This window comes from Eulemur rufifrons, chromosome 23 (genome assembly GCF_041146395.1).
Source record: "Eulemur rufifrons isolate Redbay chromosome 23, OSU_ERuf_1, whole genome shotgun sequence".
In the NCBI taxonomy this organism is placed as follows: Eukaryota; Metazoa; Chordata; class Mammalia; order Primates; family Lemuridae; genus Eulemur; species Eulemur rufifrons.
In genome coordinates, this window is record NC_091005.1 from 11,857,652 (window position 1) to 11,879,561 (window position 21,910).

General features: G+C 43.8%; 1 protein-coding gene across 2 annotated transcripts in view; it reads left to right on the plus strand.

Annotated features, from left to right (window-relative positions):
• Positions 1–91: 91 nt before the first annotated feature.
• The window catches only part of PRMT7 (protein arginine methyltransferase 7), a 44,292-nt gene continuing 22,473 nt past the window's right edge, over positions 92–21,910 (plus strand). Inside the window, exons 1-5 of one of the 2 annotated variants that reach the window (XM_069456288.1) lie at positions 92–155; positions 4,857–5,020; positions 6,998–7,034; positions 11,761–11,910; positions 17,545–17,653. In XM_069456288.1, coding sequence (XP_069312389.1) covers positions 4,926–5,020; positions 6,998–7,034; positions 11,761–11,910; positions 17,545–17,653 — 391 coding nt within the window. In that variant the 5' untranslated portion in view covers positions 92–155; positions 4,857–4,925. The remainder of the gene's footprint in view (positions 156–4,856; positions 5,021–6,997; positions 7,035–11,760; positions 11,911–17,544; positions 17,654–21,910) is intronic. The other variant, XM_069456287.1, reaches the window with a different exon arrangement.

The window sequence follows — 21,910 nt, forward strand, 5'->3', positions numbered from 1 at the left end:
GTGGGAACGTGCCGAGTGCGACGGGAGAGCCGTCAAGCTCCGCCCCCGGCCCTGCTCCCAGCACGCTCTGCGGTGCAGCGAGTCCCCGCCCTCGCACGCTGGCTGCGACTAGATGGCTGTGGCAGCTGAGGCAAAGCGAGTGGTTCCGGCGGCAGGTGAGTTGCTGGGTGTGCTGGGGAGGTGGGGTCGCATTTGGAGTCCTGGGTGCTACCAGCATCTTGTCCTCGGGCCCAGGGCTTTGGCGCAGGGTCCTGGCTTGGACGTTCTCGGACGCCAAGGTAGGTGTCTGTTCAGGACTCTCAGGGATCGAGTCTGCGTGAGGCGGCTCGGAACGTCCTGGCCCGCAGGGTTCCAGGTTGGCCGCGGCTCTGCGGTGCAGTGGGATGACTTTAGCTTGCGGGGCTGAGTCTCCTTACTCGTGCCTGGCGCCTCCCTCAGCCACGTAGATGGACCGCAGTAGTGTGGGGCTCCAACCACCGCACCCGTAAATGGGCCACGGTTCTCTAGTTCACGGAACTAATGATTGCTTGTTTTCCCCACTCACTGTTTTGAGTAACTGGAAACTAGTCCATTCCCTACACACTAGCCAGAGTGGTCCTGCAAAAGCATACACCCAACGTACTCATGCTTCTGCTTAAAAAGAACAAAATCCAAACACCTTTTCGAAGGCAACAAGGCCCAGCTTGATTTCAGAAGCCCACTTCTAATGCCCTATCATTTCTTCTGCTCAGAGTGGTTTAGTCACTCAAGCTTTGGGCACATTTTGCTTATGCACCGAGTTCTTGTACGTTCAGGCCTCTTCTTGGCATATAAAAACTACTCTTCCCCAACTCTTAACCACTGTCTTGCAGGTCTCATATGCCACCTTCCTCAGAGTCCTTCCGTAACCATGTTTTCTGTTTTTATAATGCCCTGTGTATTTCTTTTCTTATGTGTTTCTCTTTTCATAATGCTCTGTGTATTTTTATATATTAATAGTTTGTAATTGTTTTGTTAATTAATTAATTAGAGTCTGGCTCTGTTGCCCAGGCTGGAGTGCAGTGGCCAATCATAGCTCACTGCATGCTCCAGCTGCTGGGTTTAAGATTCTCCTCAGTAGCTAGGAGTCTGCCATTGTTTATATGACTGTCTTTCTTCGGTTAGAGTCTAAACTCTTGAAGGAGAAGGACCTTCTCTATCTCGTTTGTGGTGGCGGCCCCAGTCCTTAATGTAATGCCTGGCAAATAGAAGTTACTTTATAAAATTTTTTCTTTCTGTTTTTGAGACAGGATCTCTCTTTGTTGCCTGGGCTAGAGTGCAATGGCATCATCATAGCTCACTACAACCTCAAATTTCTGGGGTCAAGCCATCCTCCTGCCTCAGCCTGCCTTGTAGGTGGGACTACAGGTCCTCACCACGGTGACCACTAATTTTTCTGTTTTTTGTAGAGATGGGATCTCCCCATGTTTCTCAGGCATGTTTCCAACTCCTGACCTCAAGCAATTCTCCTGCTTTGGCCTCCCAAAGTGCTGGGATTATAGGTGTGAACAGGTGGGCCTGGCCACTTAATGAATTTTGATTGAACGAATGAAACTAATTTATTTAATGTGCGTGATTGTCTAAACCTTTCTAATCTGATGAAGTACCTTATCCCTCTCACCATCCTATCCATCTTTTAAGCCTTTCCTGAACATTCAGCCAAATGTGGTCATTTCTTTTTTGTTTGTTTGTTTTTGAGACAGAGTCTTATTTTGTCTCCCTGGCTAGAGTGCTGTGGCATCGTCATAGCTCACTGCAACCTCAAACTCCTGGGCTTAAGCGATCCTCCTGCCTAAGCCTCTCAGGTAGTTGGGACTATACGCACGTGCGACCACGCCCAGGTGAGTTGTCTATTTTTTGTAGAGAGGGGGTCTCGCTCTTGCTCAGACTGGTCTCTAACTCCTGGCCTAAGTCCTTCCACCTTGGCCTCCCAGAGTGCTTGGATTCTGGATGTGAGCCACCATACCTGGGCCAAACATGGTCATTTCTATTTCTGCTACAGCATTTGTTGGACACAGTTTTCTAAAGCACATTACTGATTCTGGTAGTTTCAGATACTCTTGTCTTTGAAATAAATATTAGTACATGAGATAGAGTGGATTATAGCAATGCTTTTCAAACTGTAGGTTGAAGCCAATTGGCAGGTTATGAAATCAGTTTAGTGGATCATGACCAGCAATTTAAAAAGTGAAAAATGAAGCTGGACACAGGTGTGCACCTGTAGTCCTAGCTACTTGGGAGGCTGAGGCAGGAGGATCACTTGAACCTAGGAGTTTGAGGCTATAGTATGGACGGTGTGATCGCACCTGTGAATACCCGCTGCACTCCAGCCTGGTAAGAGCGAGAGCCCTGTCTCTAAAAAAAAAAAAAAAAATCAAAGGAAATTGAAATGAAATAGAACATATCAGAGAGTCTTGCTCATAGGAAGTCTCAGTATTGTTTTATGAAACTTTTAGTTATAAGTGAGCGTGCAGATGTGTTGAGTCTCATTGTAAAGTATATATCTTACTGAGTTGTCAAAAAGTTTGAAAGCCATGCAGGGGTGGGGAACCTGTGGCCTTGGGTCCGCGTGTGGCCTTCTGGATCTTTGAGTGTGGCCTTTTGACTGAATCCAAATTTCGCAGAACAAATCCTTCTAATAAAGGGATTTGTTCTGTGAAGTTGGAATTCAGTCAAGGGGCCACACTTGGGGATCTGGAGGGCCACATGTGGCCTTGAGGCCACAGGTTCCCAATGGACTGGAATTTTCTTTTCCTTTCTTTCTTTTTTTCCCCTGGGCTGGGATTTTAAAAGTAGAGTTTTACTAAAGGACAAATTGACCACCTGAACTAGGCCAGCGACTGCCTGAGTCTTTTCAGAGAAGGTTGTTTTTCATCTTCGTATGTAAGAATTCACTTACTTAGTCTGGATGACTTCAAAAGAAAGTTTAAAAAAACCCCAAAACTCTGGCTTAGGAATGTTTAGGAACCTGTGGAGTAGGCATTCTTCTTTCTAAAGTTTCCTGAAGATGCACCAGTGTTTAAAGGAAGGGGAGTGTGGAACACCTCTTGTTTTCTGAATGGCAAGAGGGGCAAGCACTCGGAGAGCCCATAGCTGCTGAGGAGTGTCTTCAAACTTTGAGCTGTCCTGTTTCTGCTTCCCGGAAATAGGTCTTTGGGGAGACAGGCCATAAAGACATGAACATGGTGAGATTTTATTTAGTTGAAGCAAATTTTTTTGAGATGAGAGACTTTATAAAATTGCTTTTTTTTTTTTTTTTAAATGATTCTGGCTAATTTTATTTTTGGCCTCAGGTCAAGTCTCCCAAAGGATTTCTCAGCAGTCACTTCATAGAGTCTCTCACAGAGATGACTCCACCAAGTACACCTCTTCCTCTGGAGGTCTTATCGTCACCTCAACCCTTGACTTCTCCCGTCACCTGGGCTCCAGTCTCTGTCCAATAACCTCAGCGCCTAGCCCCTAGTTTGAAGGAGCCCTCAGCCTTGGCAGAAACCACATGGACAAAAGTCTTGTAGAGCACGGTGCCCTTGGGCAGCCTGGTAACCAGATCCACAGCCCCCGAGTTGCTGGAATTGGGCACATAGGCCTCCTTAATATGTCGGACTCTCCTCCTCCCCAGCTCTCTTTGGGCACGTGGGTGCCGGTGGAACTGGCGCTGAGTCCCAAGGATGTTGCCAGCATGAACATAGTGACTTCCATTTTCTTGATGCCATAGTGTCTGCCTGATGACTTTCCACTGAGGTTTTTGGAGCTGCCACCTGTCTTCTTGGATGCATATCTGACGGCAAGAGCTGTAGCTGGAGCAGGGCTCACTCAGCAGGGCCACTGCCTTTGTCCTTATACTCACTTCCCATAAAATTGCTTTTAAAATTAAGTTATGGCCAGGCGTTGTGGCTCACATCTCTAATCCTAGTGGTCTGGGAGGCCGAGGTGGGAGGATTGCTTGAGCTCAGGAATTTGAGACCAGCCTGAGCAAGACTGAGACCCATCTCTACTAAAAATAGAAAGCTTAGCCAGGCATGGTGGCATCCACCTGTAGCCCCAGCTACTTGGGAGGCTGAGGCAGGAGGATCGCTTGAGCCCAGGAGTTTGAATCCAGCTTGGGCAACATAGACCCTGTGTTCCCATCACCCAATTGAAGGAGAAAAAAAGAAAAAACCCTTTTATTAATACTTTTGAATTCGGCTGTGTGGCCCTTTTTGATCCTATCTCTTTTCCTTCCTTCTTGGAAGTAACCACTATCCTGATTCCCTGCTATGCTTTTTAGTGTAACCCCTGAAGAATGTATTGTTCTGTTTTGCATGATTATAAATTTCGTATAAATAAAGTCAAATTGTGTGTGTTCTGTGGTTTATTGTTTTTATTCATCATATTCCTAGGATTATCCATGTTTGTGTATGGCAGTGGTTATTGTCATTTATATGAAGGTTTTCCTGGTTTATCTTTGTAGTTTTTCTTAAGCTAGATGTTCAGTGTACTGAGGCAGTATTGGTGGCATTTCTTTAGCACTACCCCATCTCCCCTTGTTCTAGTGGTTACTGTGCTTTACTTCCTCTTCTCACCTGCCTTTACCTGAGGGCTGCACACAGCTGTACCTGTGAGGCTCATTGACCCTGTTCGAAGCACTGAGGACTGCCGAAGTTTCTAGACATCTTAATGAATGTGTTATAGTTTCTGATGTTACATGCTGAATATAAAACCAAATAACTCTTGCTGGAAAGATTAAAATACTGATTAACAAATACTTTCCGTGGCTTTGATATTTTTGTCAATTTTTTTTTCCCTCTTTTTTTTTTCTTTTCTCCCCTCCACATTTTTGGGCATCATGATGTTAATAGATTTCTGACTGTCAGACCTGTCCACAGCGGCTGCTTTTCTGTCCTAAAACTGGGGAGCGAATTGGTACCATGAAGGTCTTCTGCGGGCGGGCCAACCCGACCACGGGGTCTGTGGAGTGGCTGGAGGAGGATGAACACTATGATTACCACCAGGAGATTGCCAGGTAACAAGGGTTGCTTCACAATCGGCTGCAGCCGAATGGGGCACTTGATCTTAAAGCAGATGCCTTGGAATCCAATTGAGTGTGGACTAGGCTGTCACCCAGTGCTTACGATCAGGGCAGGTGTTGGTCTCTACCACATCTGCTCAGCCTGGTAAGTATGTGGGGGAGTTAGGCAAAGTCATGCCTCTTTGGAGCATCAGACATCATGGAGCAGCCTGACTAGTGTCTCAGAGGATCTGTTTAGTGGAGCAAAGAGGACCCAAGGCTCAGTAGTAATAAAGTTTACAAAATTTAATCGTTTACTTTCTTCATGGATACGGTGGCACGTTTATCATATGGTTAAATTCTCTTGAATGAAAAAAGTGAAAAATGCTTTTGTCCTTGGAAGAAATGTTTAAAAGCAATGCAAGTTGTTAATTAGCAGTCATTACGTGCATTCAACATGTCAGCATTGTGCTAGGGCTGTGGATACCAAGATGAAGAAGATCCAGTTTCCATCTTAAAGGACCATGCAGTTTTGTGGAAGAGACAGACATAGAAAATGACAGCACAGTAAGAGAAAGACCACTGGAAATGGACACAAAAGGTCACAGAAGCAGCAAGAACTTCTGGACTTAAGAGTGGTGATGTCTGAGTGATTTCTTGAATCTAAAGGGATAGAAATTGAACTCTGAGCAGCAGGGATTACATGTAAACTTCTGGGGGGGGCATTTGGAGGAATGGCTAGCAGTTTAGTGTGGCTGGAGTATGGTGCAAAAGTAGGGCTGTGGTGAGAGAGGCTGCTGAAAAGGTAGGCAGGATGGTGTGAAGGGCTGTGGCAAAGTACAGGAAGAGGAGCACGAGTTTAAGTCTAGGCTCTGCCACTTAGCTCTGTTGGCCAAACTACTTAGCCTTAGTGTAATAAAATATAATAAGACATACCTCAACATGATATATATCTCACCATATAATACCTTAATCTTGGGGTTGATGATGGAATGTAATACAGTGGCACAGATTAAGAGCACAAAAAATATTACTTCATTTCTAAAGATTTTGGACATTTTCTGAGTGATTGAGATGTTAAACAAGGGAGAAAGAGGGTTGGGTTGCATTTGGGAACACTAACCGAGAGCAGTGTGGGAAGTGGGTTGGAGGGAGAGGGGACCATTTGGGTAGATGATTGCAATCCCAAGGGAGCAGCAGCAGAGGTAGAGAGAGGAGGAGACAGCTTGAGGGAGCTTGCATTTGGTAATCCACTGGATGCAGTGATGGAGAGAGGGAGAAATTCCAAGAAGCACCAAGATTTTCTGGTTTGAATGACAAAGTTCATGGAGCTGCTGTTACCTCAGAGGAAGAACATGGGAAGAATGGGTGGAAACAGAATTTGCTGCTGTTAGTGAGAGTTGAAGCTGGGAGAGGTTGCAGTTGCTCAAGGGGCTGTAGAATGTGAAAGGTAGAGGGTTGAAGAAGGAATTCTGGAATAGCTGAGGAGGCAACAGGAGAACCAGGAAGGAATGGCCAGTGTGGAAAGGAGGAAAGGGGGAGTGTCCAGCAGGGTCAGGGGCTGCTGAGAAAGTCCTGGATGCTGACGACTGGCATTAGCTGCATGAGAGAGCTACTGGCACTTACTGAGAGTCATGTCAGTGGTGAGTGGGTGATGAGTCCAGGAAGATGGTGAGTGAAAATGCCTCTCAAAAGGTGGGCACACTGTGTGTAGAGGTGCAATCCTGCATTCTCGGCGGCTGTGGAGTCTGAGGTGAGAGAATTGCTTGAGTCCAGGAGTTTCAGGCTGCAGCTGCAGTGAGCTACAGTCATGCCACTGCACTCCAGCCTGGGCAATATAGTGAAACCTCATCACAGACGAAAAATAATTTAAAGTGGATGACAACATTTGTTGTGTCTGATTTAGGAATGCATTTATATATGCAAATACTGTTATGTGTTGGTGTGTATCATTATTAGCAAGGGTTTCTGACCTGTCTTTTGTTTTTTTAGGTCATCCTATGCAGATATGCTGCATGACAAAGACAGAGTAAGTGGAAAAGGATACTGTTACCTTGATGTGGTGTCTTGAAATCTTGGATTACGAGTTTAAAAACCCCTAGGAGTGATAACGTTATAATGGTGCCGAGAGGCAGTGTGGTGTCGTGTTCAGGAGATCATTTGGGAGGCTGGGTCCTACTTCTGGCTCTGTTTTTTTTGTTCGTTTGTTTCCCTTAATTTTTTTTCTCCCCCAGCTTTCTTATGATATAATTGACAAATAAAAATTGGCTGGACGCAGTGGTTCACACCTATAATCCTAGCACTCTGGGAGGCTGAAGCAGGAGGATGGCTTGAGCTCAGGAGTTTGAGACCAGCCTGAGCAAGAGTGAGACCCTGTCTCAAGAAAGAAAGAAAGAGAGAAATAGAAAGAGAAAAGAAAGAAAGAAAATCGGAGAAGACCACAGCCTCAAGAGTCCAATCAGAAGCCAAAACCATTCAGCTACAGAGAATGAGTCAAAAGCATATTTTTTCCACATTCTATTCTTAATTTCCCTGACAGCTTAGCAAAGGTACTCAGATATTTGATGAAAATTAGGGTGTCACCCAGACCCTTTGGTGTAGCCTATACACTGCAGGTGCTTAAGAAGGTCCTTCTATCAGGGTGCTTCCAAGAGGAAGGCAATCTGGGCAGAGTTAACCAGGGCTGGGTGAAGGGGACACCACCACCAGCCCAGCCATAGGACCAACCCTGCCACATGGCCTCATCCCTCTCCTGCCTTGAGCTGTTCAATTTTTAGACTTCACCTTGCATCCTCTTCCTTCAACTCTCTCAGCTTCTGAACCAGCCGGATGGGACAAACCAGTCAAGTACTCTGGTAGACCAGGAAATTTTGGGTTGCTTGCTAACCATAGTAAGACCAGAACAGCACTGCTCCATAATTCAAACAGGAAAAGAAAACGCAGATAAAACACAAATGTAGAAGAGAAAAACTAAAATGTATTTCTGCAATGAAGGCCAAATGTGCTTTACAAATTAATAGTCCCCAGTGACCTCTAGAAGACAAGATTTTAAAATTACAAACTGGCCAAGCATGATGGCTCATGCCTGTAATCCTAGCACTTTGGGAGGCTGAGGTGGGAGGATTGCTTGAGGCCAGGAGTTTGAGACCAGCCTGAGCAAGAATGAGACCCCACGTCTGCTAAAAATAGCCAGGTGTAGTGGCACACACCTGTAGTCCCAGCTACTTGGGAGGCTGAGGCAGAAGAATCACTTGAGCCTAGGAGTTTGAGGTTGCAGTGAGCTGTAATGACGCCACTGCACTCTAGCAAGGGTGACAGCAAGACTCTGTCTCAAAAAAAAAAATTTTTTTTTTAGTTTTGCCTGGTTTTGAACTACATATAATGGAATCGTACTGTGTTTATTCTTTGTGAATTGCCTTTTTGCTCAGCATTGTTTTTTTAAAATTTCTTTGATAATTTTATAAATTTTTTTTAATGATTATGGGTACATAATAGGTGGCATATATTTATAGGGTACATGTAATGTTTTGATACAGGCATACAATGTGAATTAATCAAATCAGGGTAATTGGAGTATCCATCATCTCAGGCATTTATCATTTCTTTGTGTTAGGAACATTCCAATTCTACAGTTTTAGTTATTTTAAAGTATACTCTAACTTATTGTTGATCATAGTCACTTTGTTGTGCTATCAGATGTTGTTCATTCTAACTATATTTTATACTCATTAACCATACTCAGTTTATGGGGTTCCCTGCTTCCCTGCTACCCTTCCTAGCGTCTGGTAACCGTCATTCTGTTCTGTGTCTCCGTGAGAGCAATTGTTTTTAATATTTAGCTCCCACATATGAGAACATGGGAGATTTGTCTTTCTGTGCTTGACTTATTTCACTTAATATGATAGAATCTTTGCCAGTTCCATCTGTGTTGTTGCAAATGGCAGGATTTTGTTTTTTATGGCTATATAGTATTCCATTGTGTATATGTACCACAATTTCTTAATCCATTCATCCATTAATGGACACTTAGGTTGATTCCAACTCTTGGCTATTATGAATACTGCTGCAATAAACATGGGAGTGCAGATATCTTTTTGATACACTGAATTCCCCTCCTTTAGATATATACCCAGCAGTGGGATTGCTGGGTCATATGGTAGTTCTACTTTTAGTTTTTTGAGGAACTTCCATGCCGTTCTTCATAGTGGTTGCACTAATAAACATTCTTACCAACAGAGTGTCACAGTTCCCCTTTTTCCACATCCTCACCAGCATTGGTTATTGCCTGTATTTTGGTAAAAGCCATTTTAACTGGAGTAAGATGATACCTCATTGTCGTTTTGATTTGCATTTCTCTGATGACTAATGATATTGACCATTTTTTCATGCGCTTATTGGTATATGTTTTCTTTCTGATAGTTCCTTTATTTGTTGGTATTGTCACTTGTTTAAGAAATCCTTCCCTTTTGTCAAGGTTCTAAAGGTGTTGCTGATGTGTAAAATTTCAGTTGATTTTTATTTATTGGTTTAGAGTCCTGCAATGAGAATTTTTAATTTCTCTTATTAATCCTAATACTTACCTCATTCGTTAGCCCCAGCCACACTAATTATTAATCCTAATACATATCTATAGATAATTTTGGGTTTTCTACAAAGACCATGTATCTCTGTGAATAATACCAACTTTCTTTCTTTCTAGACCTTATTGCATTTTTTCTTGCTCTAGTGTGTTGGCTATAACCTTCAATACAATATTGTCCATGTCATCCGATTTTTTGAATTTAATTGCTAAAGGTTGTTTGTAATAACCTTTAATCTCTCTAATATCTGCAGCATATATACTGACGTTCTCCCCTGCCCTCCACCTCCATTATCAGGTTCTGGACTTCTTTCTTTCCTTCCCTTTCTCCCCCGCCTCCCCCTGCTTTTTTTGACCAGTTTTACTAGAGGTTCATCAGTTTTATTCATCTTTTGAAATAATTCATCCTTGTTGATCTTCTCTACTTTATATTTATTTCCTAATTCATTAATTTTTTTTTTTTTTTTTTTTTTTTTGTTGAGACAGAGTCTCACTTTGTTGCCCAGGCTAGAGTGAGTGCCGTGGCGTCAGCTTAGCTCACAGCAACCTCAGACTCCTCGGCTTAAGCGATCCTACTGCCTCAGCCTCCCGAGTAGCTGGGACTACAGGCATGCGCCACTATGCCCGGCTAATTTTTTCTATATAGATTTTTAGTTGTCCATATAATGTCTTTCTATTTTTAGTAGAGACGGGGTCTTGCTCAGGCTGGTCTCGAACTCCTGACCTTGAGCAATCCACCCGCCTCGGCCTCCCAGAGTGCTAGGATTACAGGCGTGAGCCACCGCGCCCGGCCTAATTCATTAATTTTTATTCTTTATTATTTTCATTTGTCTACTTATGTGGAATTTATTTTGTATCCTGTTTCTAATTTTTTGATGTGAATGCTTAGCTCAATTTTTGCCTTTTCTAATACATTTCTCTTCAAGTATTGGTCTAGCCATCTCATCAGTTTTGATATGTAATTTTTTTAAAGTTCAGTTCTAGCCATTTTATAATTCTAGTTTGATGTAGTCTTTTCCATGTTAAGTTTAGAAGTGTGTTTCTGAATGTTAAGAATCTTTTTACCCTTAGATATATTTCTGTTTTTAAGATTTCTAACTTGATTTCACTGTAGTCAGAGAATATTGCCCTTTTGGTACCAGTCTTTATTAATTACCTACTGTTGCATGATGAATTATTCCAAAATTTAATGGTCTCTTAATATTCCTTACTAACTTGCCAGGTCATCAGTGTATTTAAAAGATTCACAAGTATTTTTTCCATCATCTTTATTTATTTTCAACAGAAAGGCCAGGGTACCTATTCAGCCAAACTGTCACGGATGGAATATGTATCTGTAAAAGTTACTAAAGACCTGAACCAAAAACCTTCGAGATGCAAGAAAAGCTATTTCCTGAGGAGGGAGATACTTTTTAAACAAGAAAGCTATATGAATTAGTCTGGAAAGAAAAACAAAAGCCACAATACATATTGTACCAGAGGGAATTTAACATAGGGAGTTGGTTACCCAGGTGTGGGAGGAATGGAGAGCAGATGGGAGCGCTGAGATAACCCGGCTGTAGGAATTGCAGCGGTTACCTTGCTTAGGACAGAGAAACAACAGGGAAGATTAGGGTTTCTAGAGCACAGAAGCATGGGGAGAGGTCCTGTGGGGCTGGTGCTCACACCCCTGAGAGGGGCTGCGGCTGGAGTGCTGCTGCTGCTCTGAGGGGCCCGAGGAGGCTGGTTATGGGCACAATGGAAGAGCCTGGGGTCTGCAGTCAACTGCTGCTACTGGGAGGACCCTGATGAGAGCAGCAGCCATGCAGAAAGGAGCAAGCTTTCTCCCTCCTTGTACCTTCCAGTCACCCTCTTGGTCCCCATTGGCTGCACTTAACAGCTGGGAAAAGTGGAATATGGTTCGCAGAGCCCCAGCCCTACTAAGCAGAGTGTAGAAGAGTGAATGTGGAGGGGGGACAATCGCTTAATAAAGGGTAAGAGGCTGGCCCAGGGCCCTTGGAGTCTCACAGGGCCTGCCCAACTCAGATAGGCAGTGCTGTTCCTTGAAGGGCCGGAAAGGCCACAGGGTCATGAATTACATACAGTGCTGCTGCCAACCGTGACTAGAACTTTACAAAGCACCTTCTCACTTATAATAACTGGTATGAAGTGACAGCTGTTTCTCCCTTTCTCTTAGAATGTGAAATATTACCATGGTATCCGGGCTGCTGTGAGCAGGGTAAAGGACAGAGGACAGAAGGCCTTGGTTCTTGACATTGGCACTGGCACGGGACTCTTGTCGATGATGGCAGTCACAGCAGGTGCTGACTTCTGCTATGCCATCGAGGTGAGCGACTGTACTGTCTTCAATTGTGTGTCCTGCATCTTGTGTGGGAAAACTCCTATGTCCTTGCTGTTTCCCCATCTGTTCATTCACACATTCATGGAGTACTCACTCTGTGCTAAGCACAGGACTGGGTTCTGAGCACGTAGAGATGAAGCATACACAATTCCTTCCTCCAGGAGCTAGTTTTCTCCTCTGGAAACAGTGGCTCTCAGCCTTAGCTGCACATCAGAATCACTGAGGTAGCTTTAAAAAGTACTGATGCTTAACAGTCCTCTCCCCAAGATTTTCATTTAGGTTTTCTGGGCATCGAGACTTTAGAATGTGCAACAAGGTTGAGAACCACTACCTTAAATGTTCCTACAGAGCCAGCTTTCTTTTTGTGTTTATCGATCTGTCATTTCTTTCTTTAATAAAACATTAAACATATATTGTTTTTCTGATTATGTAAGGAATGCATATTATTGTAGGAAATTTGGTAAATGCAAAATAAAAATAGTGTGTTAACCCAGAGTTAACCGCTGTTAAAGTTTTGGTGTATAATCTTCCAAGCTTTGGAGGCAGGATGAGGGGTCATGTATTAATATTTAAATACTTTTCCCTACAAAATTGGGTGCATGTGGTGATTGAGTCGGAAATAACAAAACCCCAGAGTAACAGTGGCTTAAACAAGGTAGAAGTTCTTTGCTTTCTCACATAAAGTCCAGAGGTCAGCAGTCCAGGGTGTTCTATCCAAGCTCCTTCTAGCTCCCCACCCCACAACCCTACAGCATTGCCCTCATACTCATGGGCTAGAAAGATGGGCATTTTGGGCTTAGGAAATACGTTGATGTGTTTGGGGAACAGTGTCATCCAGAGTCTTGGAAAAAAATGTCATGGTAGAAAAATCTAGAAAGGTAGACTGCAGCCAGATTGTCAAGGACCTGAGTGCCACAGTAAATAGTAACCCTAACCCTAACTGTAAAATTTTGAGTTAGGTGTTCTTAAACTGAGATAAGAGTAGTGAACTTGAAATCTCCGTGAAAGTCGTATGTACATGTGTGTGTGAGACTCAGCAGTTGTCTCAGGATTTCATAGAGAGGGGTAACAGCCGCTTCTCTACCCACTGAGTAATCAACAAAGTTTTTGAGCACATACAAAGAAATCTATCTTTTAGATTGCCTTGATAGCCTCAAAGTAGATTTCATTATCCTTATTTTACAAATGAAGAAACAAAACTAAGACCCCGAGAAATTGAAGACTTATTTAATTCCAACAGTTAATAAGTAGGAGAGCTAGACCTGAAGCCTTGGCCTTCTGGTTCCTAGTTATGGTGCTCAGGTGCTCACTCTACTGTGGTAGCTTTGATGGCAGGGAGTGTGTGTGTGTGTGTGTCTGTGTGTGAGTGTGCACGCGTGTGTGTACATGTATGTATGTGATGGCTTTCTAGCATGGGTCTCTGGGAGGACGGTGGTGCCATTGCCTGTTAAGAACTGGGAGGAAGATGCTTGCTTTGTGGGAAGGATCATGCATTTGGTGTCGGGTGTGTTGAGTCTGAGAGAGGCTGGTCCTGAGGCTGAAGCTGGTGTCTGTGTGGACTGCTCATTAAAGTCAATAGGGGAAAACACATTTTTTGACAGAATTGCTAAGACTGTGCCCTAGGCTTTTTCTGTACTCCAACCTCAGTTACTTGGATTTCTGATTCTTGCTTCCTGCTTTGGCCTGTGACATTCAGCATCTCTTACATGTGACTTTTGACATCTTAAGGTGGCCTCCATTTTTTTCATTAGTGACCACGTATTTGAACCTTAGTCTTTCTGTCTGTGGACCACCCTGTGGTTTTTAGCTGTGCCTGAGCTGCATGGCAATGGGAAAGCCAGGTCTGGAAGAATGAGAGAGGAGCTGTGGGCCCTAGAGATGGAAGTCTGAACCTTGAGAGAGTGGCATATACAAGTGGATTGGGGACTCACTTGCCCAGATGTGACAAGATTGTCCAAGGAGAGAGTAGAATGAGAAGAGCAAACCTTGGAAACGTGCCAGTGATCAGGGGACTGAGGGAGGAAGAGTAGCCAATAAGGTCAAGTTCAGACAGAAGTGACCCTAGAGGGCAGAATGCATGGAAACCCTGGAAAAGAGAGAGGTGGTACAGAGCAGCACCACCCAGTAGAACTTTCTGTGATGATGAAAATCTGTAGCTGTCCTAATACTGTGGTCCCTTGTCACAGGTAGTTACCGAGCCCTGGAAATGTGGCTAGTATGACTGAGGAACTGAATTTTTAATTTTATTCAGTGTTAATCAGTTTACATCTAAATAGCTCCATGTGGCTATCGGATTGCACAGCATAGGAGTAGAAGCTGAGCAGGATGAGGGCTGAGAGAAAGCTGTTGGGTGGGCGGTTAGGAGGTCATTAGGGACCTCCTTCAGGTGATACTCCGAGGAGAGAGTAAGATTGAGGAGGGGAACCCAATGACCATAGACTTCGCTTTTAGTACATTTGAAAAGGAAGGAATATTTGGGAAAGGTGTGTATCAGTTACAATGATTTCTATGGCAAGTGCCTTGAAAACCACTTCAGGCTGGCTTAGACAGGGATGTTATTGGGAAGTCTAGGGCTTGTGTTGGCTTCAGGGTTGGTTCCTTCAGAAGATTAGGAGTGTCTGAGATCCAGAATCTTTCTCTCTCTGCTCTGCTCTTCATACCTCACCTTCCTCCCAAGGCTGGAGCCATTCTTGGCAGTAAGAGGGCTGCTAAGAGCCACTGGGGACATGTCCAACAGGAAAGCACGTTTCTGGCTTCCTCGTTCTCTGTCACTCCCTTTTTTTTAGAGACAGGGTCTCACTGTGTTTCCCACGCTGGAGTATAGTGGCTTTTCACAGGCATGATCAAAGCACACTGTAGCAATCCTCCCTCCTCAGTCTCCTGAGTAGCTCGGACTACAGGCGTGCACCACCATGCCCAATTTCCCTCCCTTCTCCTCCCCTCACCTCCCCTCTTCCCCTGTTCTGCCAGGGTCTCGCTTTGTTGACTGGGCATGAGGGCAGTGGCATGATAATAACTCGCTGTAACCTCAAACTCTGGGCTCAAATGATCCTCCTGCCTCAGCCTCTTGAGTAGCTGGGACGATAGGCCTGTGCCACCATGCCTGGCTAACTTTTCCTACTGTTGGTGGAGACAGGGTCTAGCTATGTTGCTCACGCTAGTGTTGGACTCCTGGCATCAAGCAGTCCTCCTGCCTCAGCCTACCAAAGTGCTAGGATTATAGGCATGAGCCACTGTGCCTGGCCTCCCTTTCTCTTTTTTGCCTTGCTCTTTTGCCTGGGATAGAGTGCTGTGGCGTAAGCCTAGCTCACAGCAACCTCAAACTCCTGGGCTCAAGCAATCCTCCTGCCTCAGCCTCCAGAGTAGCTGGGACTATAGGCATGCACCACCACACCCGGCTAATTTTTTCTATTTTTAGTAGAGACAGGGTCTCACTCTTGTTCAGGGTGGTCTCGAACTCCTGACCTCAAGGGATCATCCTGCCTTGGCCTCCCACAGTGCCAGGATTACAGGTGTGAGCCACTGCGCCCGGCCCCTTTCTCTTTTTTTAAGAGCAAGAACTTTCCTAAGAACTTCTAGCAAACCTCTCCTTAGGTATCATTGGCCAGAATTAGGGTTAAATCTCATTCCTCACCTCAACCTGGCAAGACGGATTCGGTTACCCTTAGACCAGACAGGTGAAGCACTTGAAAGAACGTCACCTTCCCACACTACACCCTGCACCTGATTTGAAGGGAAGGAGAGGACCGCAGAATGGATGCTTGGAAGTAAACCTCAGTGGCCATTTCTGGTAGTGTTTTGGGTGAGACCTTGAGCTTCTTGGTGGGCTGAGGAGGAGGAGGCTATACGTGGTCAGAACCTGCAGGTTTGGGAAGAGATGAGGGACAGTACAAGACAGCAAGAGTGAGAGGTGGCCCTGAGCTTGTGATACTTTCAGGATTGGAGGCAAAGTGATTGGTGAGAACTAGACTTTGAGGCCCTCAGACCACATCTAAGATCATCAAGCCAAATCCTAGAAATAATTTGAAATAGATTATGAATATTTATTTTCTAACCAAGCATATATGTATTCTTTATAAATACATTTTTAACTATTAGCAATAGTTTTATTTTATTTTATTTTTTTTTTTGAGACAGAGTCTCACTCTGTTGCCCAGGCTAGAGTGAGTGCCGTGGCGTCAGCCTAGCTCACAGCAACCTCAAACTCCTGGGCTCAAGGGATCCTCCTGTCTCAGCCTCCCGAGTAGCTGGGACTACAGGCATGCACCACCATGCCCGGCTAATTTTTTCTATATATATTTTTAGCTGTCCATATAATTTCTTTCTATTTTTAGTAGAGATGGGGTCTCGCTCTTGCTCAGGCTGGTCTCGAACTCCTGAGCTCAAACGATCCGCCCACCTCGGCCTCCCAGAGTGCTAGGATTACAGGCGTGAGCCACCGCGCCCGGCCAGCAATAGTTTTAAAAAAGTGTTTTTGGTAGAAAATGTGGAAAATACAGAAAAGGATTTAGAAAAACTGAAAATGTTGTCATCATGATTAGGTTATTTTGTTACATTTTCACTCTCTGTGCGGGGCCACATATGAGTCTGTCTGTTTTATATGCTAAAGTGGTTGGAGCTGTGGAATCCCAACTGGGTAAGTTGGAAACTAAGAGTTGGAGGGGCTTATGTTCGTGGAAGACTTCTGGAGAGGGGGAGTTTGTGCTGGCCTGGGAAGTTGGGTTTGATTTGGCAGGCGGGGCTAGGTAGGACATGGACGGCTCAGGCTTGCCTAGTGAACAGTAAGGATCAGCGTGGCTGGAGCGTTGGTCGTGGGTTCAGGGCAGGTAAGGCTGGGAAGGGAAGGTGGTCTGTGTTGTGGAGGGCCTCAGATACAGGAGTCCCCCTCATCTGTGGTTTCACTTTCCGTGATTTTGGTTACCCTCCATCTGAAAATATTAATTGAAAAATTCCAGAAATCATTGGTTTTAAATTGTGTGCCATTCTGAATATTGTTATAATTGTTCTATTTTTAGTTATTGTTAATCTCTTATTATGCCTAATTTGTAAATTAAAATTTATCATAAGTATTTATTGGAAAAAACTTAGTATATAAGGGGTTTGGTACTATCTGAGGTTTCAGGCATCCACTGGGGGTCTTGGAATGTATCCCCCATGGGTAAGTCCCCTGTGGGGACTCCTGTACCATAAGAAAAGGGTGTGTTCTGCCCGCAGTGGGGATTTGAGACAGTTTTGAGCCAGGAGGGTGACCTGCTCACAATAACAGTCTCACTTTCCTCTAGAGAGCACAGCACGGGTCCCAAGCGTGTTTTGCAAGGAAGTCGCCTTCCTGGGTCTTTGGCGTCCTGTTAGTGTGGCACTGACACCTACTGCCGTTACTGGGTAGTGCAGCTTCCCCCGGCTCCCCTGAATCCCCACCGTGCCTGGCCTGCAGCAGGAACTCCTGACCACAGGCTAAACCTAACCTTACCTTCATTTTCATGGCACACATTTGGAGAATAAAGTATTTAAGTTACAAATCTTAGGACCAGAATCAAAGAATATCTTGTTAACCTTGGGTGTTAGGATATTATTTAATTTATTGCTCATTTTTCTTTGGGATTTGGCTCTAATTTCTAGGTTTTCAAGCCTATGGCTGATGCTGCTGTGAAGATTGTAGAGAAAAATGGCTTCAGTGATAAGATTAAGGTTATCAACAAACATTCCACTGAGGTGACCGTGGGGCCAGGTGAGAGCTACACATCCTGTGTCTAAAGCTTTATTAGCTCTTGCGTGAGAGAGGAAAAGGTTTATTCCAGTTACCTGGAATAGATCCAGGTCCTTGCAGAGAAATGGGCCCTCTGTGTGTGGTAGCTCTGACAGGAAACACTTTGCTTCTCTTGATGTTTATTTCTCTACTGGTTAAAATTATCAGTACTGAGTAAACCAGAGCTAATCAAGTACAACAGCAGTGACACAAATGAAACCTCCTTTTGCTTTAAGCAGGTTGGAATTCTTGCATGACCCAGCTCTGAGTTTCATCAGACAGAAGTGAATCTAAGATAGCAGAAAGTGGTTGTATGCTGACATCCTGCCTCAGCATACAACATGAATGACTTCCTGTACAGCACCGTCTCTCAAGGTTTCCAGAATATCTTTTTTTTTTAGACAGAGTCTCACTCTGTTGCCCAAGCTAGAGTGCCATGGTGTCAGCTTAGCTCAGAGCAACCTCAAACTCGTGGGCTCAAGTGATCCTCCTGCCTCAGCCTTGCAAGTAGCTGGGACTACAGGCATGTGCCACCATGCGGCTAATTTTTTCTATATTAGTTGTCCAGCTAATTGCTTTCTATTTTTTTTTTTTTTTTTTAGTAGAGATGGGGTCTCACTTTTGCTCAGGCTGGTCTTGAGCTCCTGAGTTCAAACGATCCACCTGCCTCGGCCTCCCAGAGTGCTAGGATTACAGGCATGAGCCACTACACCCGGCCCAGAATATCTTTTATAGTCTAGGAGTTTGAGTCGTACTTCTAAAATTTCACATCACCAATACTTGGAGTGCACAGTTGGAAGATTTGCAAAAGAAGTTTCTGTGGTAAGGTTATGGCTATCACCACAGTTTTTAAAAATGCAGTATTTTATTTATATTTATTTTTTATTTTATTTTTTTAAAGATAGGGTCTCACTGTGTTGCCCAGGCTGGACTCGAACTCCTGGGCTCAAGTGATCTTTCTGCTTTGGCCATTTGAGTAGCTGGGAACACAAGCATGCACCACTGTGCCCGGCTTCACTGATATTTCTTTTGCAGTGTCTAACCTGCTATTAAGTACACCTAGTGAACTTTTTATTTCTGATACTGTATTTTTTATCTCTAAAAGTTCCATTTGATTTCATTTGATTTTTTTATAACTTCTGTTTTTCTCATTATGTTCATATTTTCCTTAAATATCAGCATATTTAACATTTATTTTAGCTGTTTTATCATCCTGGTCTTCTATTTCCACCATCTCTGTCTTTTTTGGGTTTGTTCTGTTGACTAATTTTTATCCTGATTCTAGATCACATTTTCCTTCTTTACATATCTAATAATTTTTATTTGGATGCTGTAGATATTGGGAATTTTCCATTGTTGAATGCTGGATTTTGTTTTCTTTAAAAACTTTGTCTGGCTTGCAGTTGGGTTACTTGCAGTTCACTTTGATCCTTTCAAGGCTTGTTGAAGCTTCGTTGGAGCAGGGTTAGGGTAGCTTTTGGTCAGCTTTCTCACCAGTAGCACTATTGGCACTATTTGGCACTCTGTTTGACATTTTGTAATTCTTTGTTTTAGGAAGCTGTCCTGTGCATTGTAGGAAGTTTAACAGCATCCCTGGCCTCTACCCAGTAGATACCAGTGGCATTCCTCTCCCTTTCACCATTTGTGCCAACCAAAAATGTCTCCAGACACTGCCAGATGTCCCTGGGTGGAGTTGGGGTGCAAAATTGCTGCCTATTGAGAACCACCGCTCTAAGTTTATTTAGCCAGACTATTTCAGTGTGACTTCTCTGGGGTCTCTGCTGAGTGCTCTAGGTGCTCAGTAAGGATTCTCTGGTCTGGCTGATTAGAACCTGAATGTTTCTCAGTCCTCTGAGAGCTCTGGAAATTGTTCAGGTTATAACTCACAGTCATCCTTTGCCCAACCTTACAGAGTCTTACCCTGTGTATATGGGATTACGTTCAACAACAGGCACCAGGTGTGGTGGCTCACACCTCTGATCCTAGCACTTTGGGAGGCTGAGGGGGGAGGGTCACTTGAGGCCAGGAGTTTGAGACCAGCCTGAGCAGCATAACAAGACTCTGTCTCTACAAAAAAAAGAAACATTAGTCAGGTGTGGTGACATGTGCCTGTAGTTCCAACTATTCGGGAGGCTGAGGTGAGAGGATCGTTGAGCCCAGGAGTTTGAGGTTGCAGTGAGCTATGCTGGCCCCACTGTACTCTAACTGGGGCAACAGAGTGAGACCCTGACTCAAAAAGAAAACAAAACAAAAAACAGGCTCATAGGGAACTCTGTGCAGAGTTCTGAAGGTTTTTTTCTGTGTAGCTTCCTCTCTGGTTCTCTGCTTGGAAAGTTCCAGCCACCTCCACTTTCCTGAACTCTAGTTTCTGTCTACTTAACTCAGCAAGACTGCCATTCTCTGCTTGACTTCCTGCCCCTGTACCGCAGCCTGGAAAGTGCCTCCTGGCCGACAGCCAGAGCAGTGGTTGGGTTCACTTGGTTTATTGCCCTTCTTGGGAACAAACTGTGTTGCTTCTTGTTCCACATCTGAAAAACTTGTTTCATGTTTTTTGCCCAGTTTTCTAGTTGATGACCGTGGGAGGATAAGTCTGACCCACTTACTCCATTATAGGCACAAGTGGAGATCATTATTTATTTCTGAAGATTTATTAGGTTATTAAGTATGGAATGTCCAATTTCCTTAAGTGGTTTGACAGTTGATATCTCTGATATTTCACTTTGACACTTCTTGTTTGTTTTTTTTTTTATTGTGAAGGTACATCCTCATTTTTTCAAACACAAGTTTTAGCTTGTGATTAGCTTTCAAAATTTTTTTTAGAGCAATTTTTGTGAAAGCATGGATAAATCAAAAATTCATGTTATTTTTGAATAATGAGTTCCGTCATGGAACCAGTGCAGCACAGACAGCTTGAAATATCAACAAAGTGTTTGGGAAGAATGTGGCTAATGAATGCACAGTACACTGATGGTTTGAGAAGTTCTATTCTGATGATTTTAATCTTGAAGATGAGCTATATGGGTGACCTGAGGCCAAGGTGGATAATGATGAGCTGAAAGCTGTAGTGGAAACGAATCCATCTCAACCTACATGTGAATTAGCAGCAAGGTTTGACATTCCTGTTCCAATAATATTGGACCATTAGAAACAAATGGGCAAGATGAAGAAGCTGGACAGATGGGTACCACGTGAGTTAAACGAGCATCAGAAGAAAAATCTTCTTGAAGCTTGCCTTTCTTTGCTGTCATGACATAAAGGGGAACCATTTCTACACAGCATTGTTATGTGTGATGAAAATGGATTCTTTTTGACAATCATAAGCATTCAGCACAGTGGTTAGATAAAGATGAAGTACCAAAACACAGTCTAAAACCAAATATTCATCAAAAAAAGCTCATGGTGTCTGGTGGTCCAGCACTGGTATTATCCACTACAGCTTCATGAAACCTGGTCATTTGGTTACAGTGGATGTCTACTGCAACCAATTGGATGAAATGATGAGGATGCTTGTGATTAAGCAGCAAAGATTGGTCAATAGAGACGGGCCAATCCTCTTGCAAGACCACATGTTGCAAAAAAAAAAAAAAAAAACCAACACTGCTCAAACTACAGAGGCTGGACTTGGAAACTCTCTGTCATCCACTGTATTCACCAGACCTTGCACCAACTGACTACCACTTCTTCCAGGCTTTGGACCACTTCTTGCAAGGAAAAATATTCAATTCCCAACAAGCTGTGGAAGACACGTTTTGTGATTTCATCGCCACTGGTTCTCCAGGCTTCTTCACTGCTGTCATAAGCAAAATACTATTAAAATGGCAAAACTGTGTCGATAGTTTAGGCACATTCTTTGATTAATTATATTGCTTCTTGTTTGAGATACAGTAAATACACTTTTGATTTGAAATTGGACATTTCATATTTAATGACCTAATACACGTTTTGACAGCATCGAGACTGACCTGCAGGGTAGCTGTGCCCTGCAGCCCTCTCTCTGTGACTCTGTGCCCTGTGCCCTCCTCTAGGGTGGGTTGTTCACACACACCCGGGGTTAGGCCAGCCCCCTCATACTTCCTTAATACTTTTCCTCTGTAGCACTTGTCACTGCAATAATTATTTATGTAATCATGTATTGAATGTCTTTATCCTCACACAGCTGCAGCATCATCAGGTCATGGACTGTGTGGATCTTATTAATTATTCCATTCTATTATTTGCCCAGGGCCTGGCACATAAAGG